Here is an 11,095-nt window from a genome sequence, read left to right as displayed (position 1 = left end):
CCCATCGGTCATTACTTAGCTCCTCACTCAGGTCAATTTCCCACTGCTGCCTCACATCCTAAATTGAGGGCGTAGAGCTATTACAGATATCATATTATACAGAGCTGATATGGAACCTCGACTGAACGGAGAAAATTAAATCAGGTTATTAACCGCAGTGTGTGTCTGTGAATCTGGAGACGGAGACAAAATGAAGCAGGAACAAACTGATGGGAAACAGATTTAAATCCCTTTTTAATGATGAATCTGGATTTTTCCTCAAATTAAGTGGATTTTATTTCTTATAAATTTAATTTTTTTCCTGAATTATGACCTGATCCAGATATTTTTAAAGTGATAAACATTCAGGAAAGTTGTCATATGATTTTAAAAAGCCATCATCTTTGTTTGAACGTATTCAGCTCTTTATTATAAAGTGAGTTGATAATCTATCGCTAATCTGCTTGTTTCACATAAGCGTTGAAGTTCTGGAAATAAAAACTTAAAGGAGCAGTTTCATTCTTGATTCATGAAATATGCCAATTTGATTATTTTAGAGTTACGTGACAATATTGTGTCGTTAAAGTCATTTTTAAAGGAAATTAATAGATATGAGAGTTGCATTTATCTTCTCATGTAAAGTTTTGGGGCAAATTTCCCAAAATGTCAAACTGTTCCTTTAACTTGTATGAAGGAAACAGATTTAAATCCCTTTTAATGATGAATCTGGATTTTTCCTCAAATTAAGGGGATTTTATTTCTTATAAATTTCATTTTTTTCCTGAATTATGACCTGATCCAGATCTTTTTAAAGTGATAAACATTCAGAAAAGTTGTCATATGATTTTAAAAAGCCATCATCTTTGTTTGAACGTATTCAGCTCTTTATTATAAAGTGAGTTGAAAATGAAATCCTAGTCGTTATGTGTTGCATCCCCAAAACTCTGACATTGATTGAAATTGCTTTATAATAAGCTAAGTGGCTTCTGTCTGTAGCTTCATATTTAATGGACGAACAAAGGAGTGGCATTGATTTCTTCGTCGAAATGTCACAAAGAAAGCGATGAGTTCCCAGAACTGTTCTTTTAAAATGATGTGACATGAATAAGTAAATGAAAGTAACAATAGAGGAACTGAGGCAATTAAATTACCTTTTTTATTCAAACTGAAACCATCATAATGGATTTATAGCTTTGTGTGCCAGCAGAGCCGGAAGCAGGGTATTGTTTTTACCCCACGTGTTTGTGTGTTTGTGTGTTTTTGTGAGTTTTCCAAAACAACTCTACAATGCACGGACTTATTTTTCCCAAACTTGGATTATTACTCGGGAGTTTATTTCCGGATGATTCACTTTTTGGAGCTGATCGGTTAAAGGTCAAGGTCGACAAGAAATGGTTACGAGAAAAACACATTTTACAGGCAAGTCCGCAAAAATAGAGACACAATCTTAAGATGATCTCGATCGTAAAACTCTATATATGTCATATGACAAGTTACGTCAAGAGGAAAGTAAGGATATTACGTCATCCACAGCTAAAATAAATGCTGTGCTGTCTTTGCATTTTATAGGATTTATATACAACTTAAAGATTATACAGGTTGAACAAAATCTTTAATAATCATATGGGAGTAATGACGTCATCATGACATGAAGTCACAAAATTATGTCTTATAGTGAAATGATTGAATAACTTTTGCAACCAATAAGATTAGAGATATGATCTACGGATCATCATATGCTACAAATAACGTCACGATGACATCACTATAAATGACATTATAATAACATAGCTAGCAAAGTTAGCATATTGGGATTGAGGTATAAACAGGGAATGCTTTGAAAACGTATTCTTATCACATGCATCTTGTCAAATGATTTAAATTCCAATCCTAGGAAAGAAGATGTGGAAACAATGTCAACCATAAACACTAATTAGGGGATGATCTTGTTCCTGTGATGTTTCAGACGGTTACGGACACCAGTTGTGTCAAGCAGAAACTCCACAGGAGACCCTCGTGTCAGTGCTGGGCGCCGCCAGCCACCACCGGGCCGACTGCAAGGCCGTGGTGTCCGGGCTGCTGAGCGGGAAGCCCGTGAAGTGGGAGGTGGTGTTCGACATCGAGCCGTACCTGAACGGGCGGGAGCGCGAGGAGAAGGTTCACGAGGAGCTGTGGAACGAGACCTTCCACCACATGGCCGGTCACTCCATCATACACGACTTTGAGCACATGGCGGACAAAGAGTGTGAGATCGAGCACGGTGAGATCTGTGTGGCTGCATTGAAGCGTTTACTGGGAGATCTGGGGATGGAGTTGTAATGACGGAGCAGGAGGAGAAAATGAGAAATGTTCATGACGTATATTCTGGTCGGCCGAGAGGTCGCCGTGTTGTTGCAGAAGTTGAAGATGAAGGGAAGGACCGCGGACCCAGTACTTACAAGTAAAATGATTTTAAAATTATTAAAACAAATATTAAACAAAGTAGTACAGGTCAGGACGAGCTCTAGAGACTCTGAGAAATCACACAGCCAACTGGTGAAGTCTGAAGTCTCCCTGCAGGGCAAGAAGTTTTATAGGTTGGAGGTGGGACCCCAAAACTAGAGATAACATTACATCACACAACAGGGTCTTCAGCCTAAATAAGGACATGTTTAGTATCTTGTAGTTTGAGGCGTCTTCATTGTACAGTTCGAAAGTATTCTCTGGGGGAGAGAGTTAACGTATACATTCCATACCATCTGGGATAGTGTTTAACGAGTGTAAGAGTTTGAGAATAAACACTGAAGATGGTAACATGTCATCGTGGTTTATGACCATGTTCAAAAGAGTTATCAACTAAAATACACCACATTCACACACCAGATGATTATACTCCCACAAGCGGTTTTATCTGATCTACCAGTCGTTTCAGGCCACAGGTTCTCAATCGTCACTTCTGTCCAGCAACAAGTGTTTATAGAGTTTGGATGTTGTTGCTTTTGTCGGCTTAACTTTCAGAACAGGAGTTTTATTTTATTTTATATTTAGCTTAGGGCTGGGCAAGTTAACTCGTTTTAATCGAGTTAACTCAAGTGATGAGTTAACTCGATTGTTTATCCGCCAATTATTTTCTTTTTTCCTGTTCTGCAGCAGTCAGCAACAGACTTTCACAAAATAAAAGCCTGACTTTCACAATAAAACAATAAATAATCAAACCTGAGTTAATGCAAGATAAAATAATTAATCGAGTTAACTCATCACTTGAGTTAACTCGATTAAAACGAGTTAACTTGCCCAGCCCTAATTTAGCTGTTATCTCTAATCTGCTTGTTTCACATAAGCGTTGAAGTTCTGGAAATAAAAACTTAAAGGAGCAGTTTCATTCTTGATTCATGAAATATGCAAATTTGATTATTTTAGGGTTACGTGACAATATTGTGTTGTTAACGTCATTTTTAAAGGAAATTAATAGATATGAGAGTTGCATTTATCTTCTCATGTAATGTTTTGGGGCAAATTTCCCACAATGTCAAACTGTTCCTTTAACTTGTATGAAGGTTTTGAATATGTAACCTGACTGTAATGATGTTATTCTTTCATATAGTCTGATGCCAATGTTAAATAATCACTTTGCACTTCTTGTCATTCCCAGGCTCTGGCAGAAAGTACCAGCATTATGCGATTCACACCAGCAAATCCTGCAATATACTGAGCAAATACACAGCGTTCGTTCCCATCGACCTGGACACTAACGAGTATTTACCGACGTGCATTGAACACTTAAACCCGGGTAAGTCACACTGCTTTATGAATCTGTATGAAACTCATTATCCGGTCCTCTCCACTATGTTTGAACATTTAAGTTAAATTGAGTATTTCAGCTTGCCTAAATAAATATCAAGAAAAGCTGAGCAAAGTCAAATATTAGATTTAAATGTTGGTTTTGCTTTGGGCTGAAATTTCCTCCTCTGGAGCAGAGAGGGAAACATCTATGATCACAAGAACATCTCTCTGATTTCTCCCCTTGCGGTTTGTGGTTTTGACTAAACTGTGATTTCAGTTTGAGAATTGAATTCTGCTTTCAGCCGAAGGTCTGAAGAAGAACTCGCACTCCGGCTCTCGCTCGGGGAGCAGGAAGAACCGAGGCTACTCCATCGGACTCGGACGCTCGCAGTCCGGCGGCATGTCGCAGGAAGCTGAGGACGTCCAACTGCTGCACAACAGTAGGCTGCGTTCCCTCATCTCACATAGTTCAACAGCAGATGGAGGTTTAAAAGATGTTTTTTTAACTAAGACTCTCATTCAAACGTCTTTATATGAAATATTAAAGGTTGCAAACACCGGGAGCTGAGAGGTGTTGAGCAGCGTCAGGGAGCTGCCGCCTGCTTGACAATAAAAATACTTCAACTTCTGCAAAAGGGCAGCTCATGGTTTCTCAGTGGTGGCATGGCAACAGGAAGCAGCACGACGAGCACACTGCGAGAACATGTGCCTGTTAAAAAAGAAGCTGCACAGATGCCTGGGGGGGGCTGCGTCAGTATGTTCCCATGAGAGTGTCTGTTGTTCTTTTATCACAACCATGTCCATGTGGGTTCTGAGAATTAAAGATAGATAGATAGATAGATAGATAGATAGGTAGATAGATAGATAGATAGATAGATAGATAGATAGATAGATAGATAGATAGATAGATGGATGGATGGATGGATGGATGGATGGATGGATGGATGGATGGATGGATGGATGGATGGATGGATGGATGGATGGATGGATGGATGGATGGATAGATAGATAGATAGATAGATAGATAGATAGATAGATAGATAGATAGATAGATAGATAGATAGATAGATAGATAGATAGATAGATAGATAGATAGATAGATAGATAGATAGATAGATAGATAGATAGATAGATAGATAGATAGATAGATAGATAGATAGATTGATAGATAGATAGATAGATAGATAGATAGATAGATAGATAGATAGATAGATAGATGGATAGTTAGATGGATAGATAGATTGATATAGATAGATAGATGGATAGATAGATAGATAGATAGATAGATAGATAGATAGATAGATAGATAGATAGATAGATAGATAGATAGATAGATAGATAGATAGATAGATAGATAGATAGATAGATAGATAGATAGATAGATAGATAGATAGATTGATATAGATAGATTGATATAGATAGATAGATAGATAGATAGATAGATAGATAGATAGATAGATAGATAGATAGATAGATAGATAGATAGATAGATAGATAGATAGATAGATAGATAGATAGATAGATAGATAGATAGATAGATGGATAGTTAGATGGATAGATAGATTGATATAGATAGATAGATGGATAGATAGATAGATAGATAGATAGATATATAGATAGATAGATAGATAGATAGATAGATAGATAGATAGATAGACAGACAGACAGACAGACAGACAGATAGATAGATAGATAGATAGATAGGTAAATAGATAGATAGATAGATAGATAGATAGATAGATAGATAGATAGATAGATAGATAGATAGATAGATAGATAGATAGATAGATAGATAGATAGATAGATAGATAGATAGATAGATAGATAGATAGATAGATAGACAGATAGACAGACAGACAGACAGACAGACAGACAGACAGACAGACAGACAGACAGACAGACAGATAGATAGATAGATAGATAGATAGGTAAATAGATAGATAGATAGATAGATAGATAGATAGATAGATAGATAGATAGATAGATAGATAGATAGATAGATAGATAGATAGATAGATAGATAGATAGATAGATAGATAGATAGATAGATAGATAGATAGATAGATAGATAGATAGATAGATAGATAGATAGATAGATAGATAGATAGATAGATAGATAGATAGATGGATACTTTATTAATCCCGAGGGAAATTCAGATCATCCAGAAGCTTATACAGTTAACACTTAAACACGTCACTGACATACAAACATAAATCACATACGGAGAACTATTTACAGGAATGGAATGCAATGATGTGATTGTGTCCAGTAGGGAAGTGTTCTTGTGCTGCTGGAGTGGAAAGTATAAATATAATATATATATATATATAAAACAACAAAAATATATACATATATAAATATATAAGAATATGTGGTAGTAAAGTCCGTGCATGGGGCTAGTATAGCCAGTAAAGGGATGAACAGTTGGTTGGTATATAATAATGAGATGAGAAGAGTAGAGAAGAGTAGAGAAAGTAAAGGGGATTAATTGATGTAATGTTGTGTCTCAGGTGGAGAGGACGGCGTCTCTCCGTGCAGCACCCCCTCCTCCTCTGGCTGGGAGAGATGCAGCTTCACAGAAGGTGAGTGCAGCACATCAGCCCGACAGGAACAGGAAGTGTCTGCTTGTCCCCGTGTCGTCTCCTCGCCATCGTATCGCTCCCAATGTGAAACCTGAGCTTATTGACATTTCAATCGTCCCTCTTCTTGTAAGTGATGAGAGGAATCGACATAGTTTCGTTGCTTCTATTGACAAATGCTGCCTGGACCCTTTTTTTTATAAAAAGCCACAAAGGCTCGTACACACGGACGTGTTTCACCTGCGGAGGAGACACAGCTGGTGGAGAATGAACCGTTGCTCTTAAAGCTCAGTGGAAAAGGTGCAACATCCTCTGTCGCCTTTATTCCCTGAGACTCACGCTGAGAACAAAAAAGAGAGAGAGCCACAGCTTGTCTCTCTCTCTCCGTGCCTTGTCTAACTCTGTCTCTCTGTCTCCAAGCCGCCCAGAGGAGTCCGTCTGTGACCTCGGACCAATCACAGAAATCGGTGGAGAGCCTTTTTTCTGCCAGGTGGGTGATTGGTCACTCGCTGGCTGCACTGATGTGTCGAGGTTGTGTTGCTGCTGCATGAGCGAGTGCAGGAACTTTGGCTTTTTAACGACTGGGTCACAAGGCGGAGACACATTTTTAGACAATTTCTCCTGAATCCAGTGTTGACAACAACACATAAAGAAAAAACAGCTGCTAAAAGGATGAAAACAGACTTAATATAAAGATGGACGACATGATCTTCTCCTCAAAAGCAGAGGGACCTAAACTAAAAACTGAAAGTGCATGTTAAATACATTTTCCCAAATATGGTTTCTTTCATTTTAGCTAGTTTTTTATCACACTGGTGTTTGTTCAAGGGTTTGTTTTTCCAGTAAGTTTGGTTTGAACGAGTGATTCTACCAGATGCGTCCTCCACCTTTATTCACAGCCTATCTTTGCATTTAGCCCGTTGACATGACAACCAGCACTCATAACTACCCTCAATTGTTTTTATTTAAACTGTATGTAAATCCATTTTCAAAAGAAACAATTGCCTTGCTGGTGAGAGCAGCAGATTGAATTGAATTGGCCGTGTGCTGCACATGTTGTGCATTGTGATTTACAGTTCTGTCTCCTCTCCTCTGTCAGGCTGGCCCTCAGCAGGACGCGTCTCCTGACCCGAGCTGCCAAAGGCTTCATGTGTCGATCTCACAGCAGGTCCGGTGATTCAATCGGAGAAAGTGACAACGAGAACAAAGACTACATTCCTGTGGTGGGTAATAAATCTATACAGATCTGTCAGCCTGCATGTTTTTGATGGATTCCAATTCGAGCGGACTGTAGATTTGTCAGGAGAAACGAAAGTGTCACAATCTTCTCCGCAGGTGTTGTTGCAGTTTGCGTGTGGAGCGTTTCCCCTGGACACAGCTCTGTGTGACGCCATCAATGTTCCCATGGACAAGCTCAAGTGGACGTCCCCCTTCACCAGCCACCGCACCAGCCTGGGCCACTTGTCTCACTCCAGCAGCCGCCGCGCCGAGAGCGCCGACCACGGGCACAAACCACAGTGTGAGACAGAAACAAGTCCACCACCAGCAGAGCAAACTGTCGGCATCTCCAGCCCCTCCCATCTGCCCCGGAGCGCCTGGACGGAGTCTTCTCCTTCCTCCCTGGGAAGTCCCCTCTGTGCTGCTGAGCCCCCGGTCTCCCCCCACTCCACCGGGGACAGTGGTCGGAGCTCTGGGTCCGGGGGTCTCGAGGCAGCGTCGCCTGGTGGCGTGCTGAAGAAGATGCTGAACCCTGAGAGCATGCTGTGGGCCACCGCTGTGGCCCTCGCCTGGCTGGAGCACAGCTCGGCCAGTTATTTCATAGAGTGGGAACTGGTGGCGGCCAAGGCCAGCATGTGGATGAGTGGGCAGGACATCCCGGAAGGTCGAGATTTAGCCTCCATCAAGGCTGCTGCCAACCAGCTCTTCATCATCCTCAGACACTGGGATGAGAACCTGCAGCTGAACATGCTCTGTTACAACCCTAACAGCGTCTGAGCGGATGCAGACCACTCCATCCCATACGATACTATGCTAACTGAGGCTGTTCTGTTTTCCATTCAGCAGTATGTCTCTGGAGTCTTTGCCGTCGCAGTAGTGAACAATGTGTTTCTTCTTCTGTTCGTGTTCTGTTCCTCCAAAACATATCACAGGCTCTCAGAGGCACGATGTGCAAGCTATTACCTCGCTGCTGCCATATACTGTAGCTGGATCCCCGTCAGCAAGGGGTCTGATCGGAGCTCTGCCTCTGGTTCGAGTTTCAAGGAGAAGAATGTCAGTATTTTATTAGTAGCATGCTGGACCGCTGACCATCAACATTTGAGAAAAGCTCATAAATGTCATCATATTGATGTTAATGGGAAAATGCTGCAAAAAAACAATGGAAAACTGTTCCACCGACTGATGCATTTACTGTTTTTACATCTTCTGATTGTATCGTGAAACACATCTGGGTAGTTGCTAGCAGTCCAGTCCTTTCTAATGTCACCATTACAGTGTTCTCAATATTTGCCATTGTGCTGTTCGATAAAAGCAGAGACAGAAAAATATGCAAACAAAGCTAAAGAAAATATAAAATACATTACGTTTCAAAAATATGTGGCTTGGGTGGGAAACTATGAATGTGTATCCCACTGGCATGTTGTTTATTCTTTATGATACATACAGTTTATATTTTTTTCATCCTATATCTAAGAGTAGAACAAGCATTTTTTCTTTTATGTAGAGATTAACACAAAAATCTGGATTTGGTTGCACCAGCTGTTGGCAACTTCATAATTAGCTTAGTTATAATCTAAATTAAGCTTATTGAATATGTTCATGCCTAACTTGTTCAAAGGGGGTTACATCACACAAGCTAGTTCTCATATTGAATTAGTCTGGGAATTTTGTGGAATTTTTGGAACATTGGCTGCACCTCTCCCCTTTACCCAACTTTTATTTTGAAAACCCCTGAGTTAGTCTAACAGCTCATTAGTGACTTGCACCCGATTCAAGTCTTTACCATCAAAGCAAATCCCCAAATATCCCTCAACTAATTTATTGAATCATTAGTTAGCTTATTAGAACTATGAAGAATTCTATAGATTTACAAACAGCTGGCGCACCCTGATCCCAAAGTGGGCGGCGGCCTCCAGCCCTGTCCTGTGAATCAGAGGAAAGACTCCTGCTAGTTCAGTCATTGTCACGGCTCATTTACCGCAAGTGCCTCACCAAGGTTTAAAGTCGCCACTGCAGTTCAATCAGTGTTGATAATGACTGATTCTTTTCTCCTGGACAAACAGCGGGGACCCTCTTCTTGATTCTTACTGGTGGCCTGTGTCAGCATCTTCTAATATCTATTTTTATTTATCATTCCATCACAGTGTTGCTTTACTCAGGTATTCCGTCTTTTTCTTTGTAACTCAGGCTGAATTACATAGTGCTTCTGCATGGACATGTGTTTGTGTTACGGTGTTTAATGAATGAAAAGAGCCTGAAGTGCAGTAGTTTTACTCATTGAAACGAAAATGAGAAATACAGTAGATGTCAAATTCTAATATTTTTGTGCCGTAAATTGCTGTAGTAAGTGCAGCTGTAGTTGTATTATCAAGTATTTTTTTTTAAATGTAGCGGGTCAGCTGTATGGTGCAGTAACTTTCGATTTGCTGTGTGTGCCTTTCTAATGATCGTTGACTGTTTGAGGCGTTGGAAGCTTCTGTGGTGTCTTTATATCCGTCGACGCAGTGGCCAGCTCTGCAGGTGCATGTAATAAAATTATTCTACAAGCAAAGGTACATGTTCCGTAGCCATTATTGTCCCTTTACTAACTAAGGGGTACCTCAGGGTCTTTGTAATATAAACCCTCTCCCTTGGTGAGAGTATCTGCTCACATCCGCTACCGTCACTATGCTGATGATGCCCGGTTCTATCTGTCCTTACGACCAGATGACCCCACTCAACGTGCTCCAGTGGTTTCTCAATTGGATGATTGGAAGCCACTTTCAACTCAATCTCTCTTAGGTCAAAACCTTCTGTTGTCATAACAACTCAAAGGTTTAGTTGGTCCAGTTTGGGCTACTGTAAAAAACATGGGTCCTCCGTAGAGAGGACCCGTTCCTGATGTAATTATAAAGTATTTAAATTTAAAGGGCCCATTCTATGTTTAAATAAAATAACAATTTAGATGAAACACTCTAGTGCCAATAGATCCATTTCACCTCCATCTTCTTATTAATCTCGAGGCTTCCCCTCGACCTACTGCGTTCCTAATTTCTACATCTCTACATCGCTTCAGCTTCTGCTCCAACACGCAGCTCATCCTGAATCTGTTCACGTTTAAATCACAATGAACGTGGACTTGTCCCGTAGGTCCCGGGGGGGAAAGACGCGCTGTGTAATTGTCTCTGGTTCAGTAGTCAATGTGATTTCAAGGTGACATCAGCTGCAGGTTGAATTTCTTCCATGTCACATAGCACACGCCTCGTCAACATTGTTGCGTCAAGCTGTCAGACAGGTGGCTAATGGAGGCGGTGGGCCGGGCGGGGGGGGGGTGGGGGGTGGGTCGGGCAGAACAGACTGAAAACAAACAGAGAATAAATGACAGCCGATCTGATTACTGAGGCGTTAATCACCTCCTTTTACCTGTGCTTCTGAAATCAAACAGCAAACACTTGTTAACTTTCCAAATACACACAAAGGAAAATTACCCTGGATGAACTTTGAATCATATTCTGTTGCCAAGTAACTGCCAATAAAGCTATTAAAAAAAGTTGCTTGAAATAAATTTAGTTCAAAT

The 11,095-nt window shown here is 40.4% G+C and overlaps 1 protein-coding gene across 1 annotated transcript in view; it reads left to right on the top strand.

The window, feature by feature from the left end:
- Positions 1–8,316, top strand: part of vwa5b1 (von Willebrand factor A domain containing 5B1) — a 29,850-nt gene extending 21,534 nt beyond the window's left edge. The window contains exons 15-21 of the mRNA XM_061075442.1: positions 1,946–2,239; positions 3,611–3,748; positions 4,044–4,181; positions 6,253–6,324; positions 6,742–6,811; positions 7,421–7,544; positions 7,657–8,316. Of these exons, the coding sequence (XP_060931425.1) occupies positions 1,946–2,239; positions 3,611–3,748; positions 4,044–4,181; positions 6,253–6,324; positions 6,742–6,811; positions 7,421–7,544; positions 7,657–8,316 (1,496 nt within the window). The remainder of the gene's footprint in view (positions 1–1,945; positions 2,240–3,610; positions 3,749–4,043; positions 4,182–6,252; positions 6,325–6,741; positions 6,812–7,420; positions 7,545–7,656) is intronic.
- Positions 8,317–11,095: the final 2,779 nt, after the last annotated feature.

The sequence above is a fragment of the Limanda limanda genome, chromosome 7 (genome assembly GCF_963576545.1).
Source record: "Limanda limanda chromosome 7, fLimLim1.1, whole genome shotgun sequence".
In the NCBI taxonomy this organism is placed as follows: Eukaryota; Metazoa; Chordata; class Actinopteri; order Pleuronectiformes; family Pleuronectidae; genus Limanda; species Limanda limanda.
The sequence above is the reverse complement of the archived record's forward strand: the minus strand, read 5'-3'. Positions and strand labels throughout refer to the sequence as shown.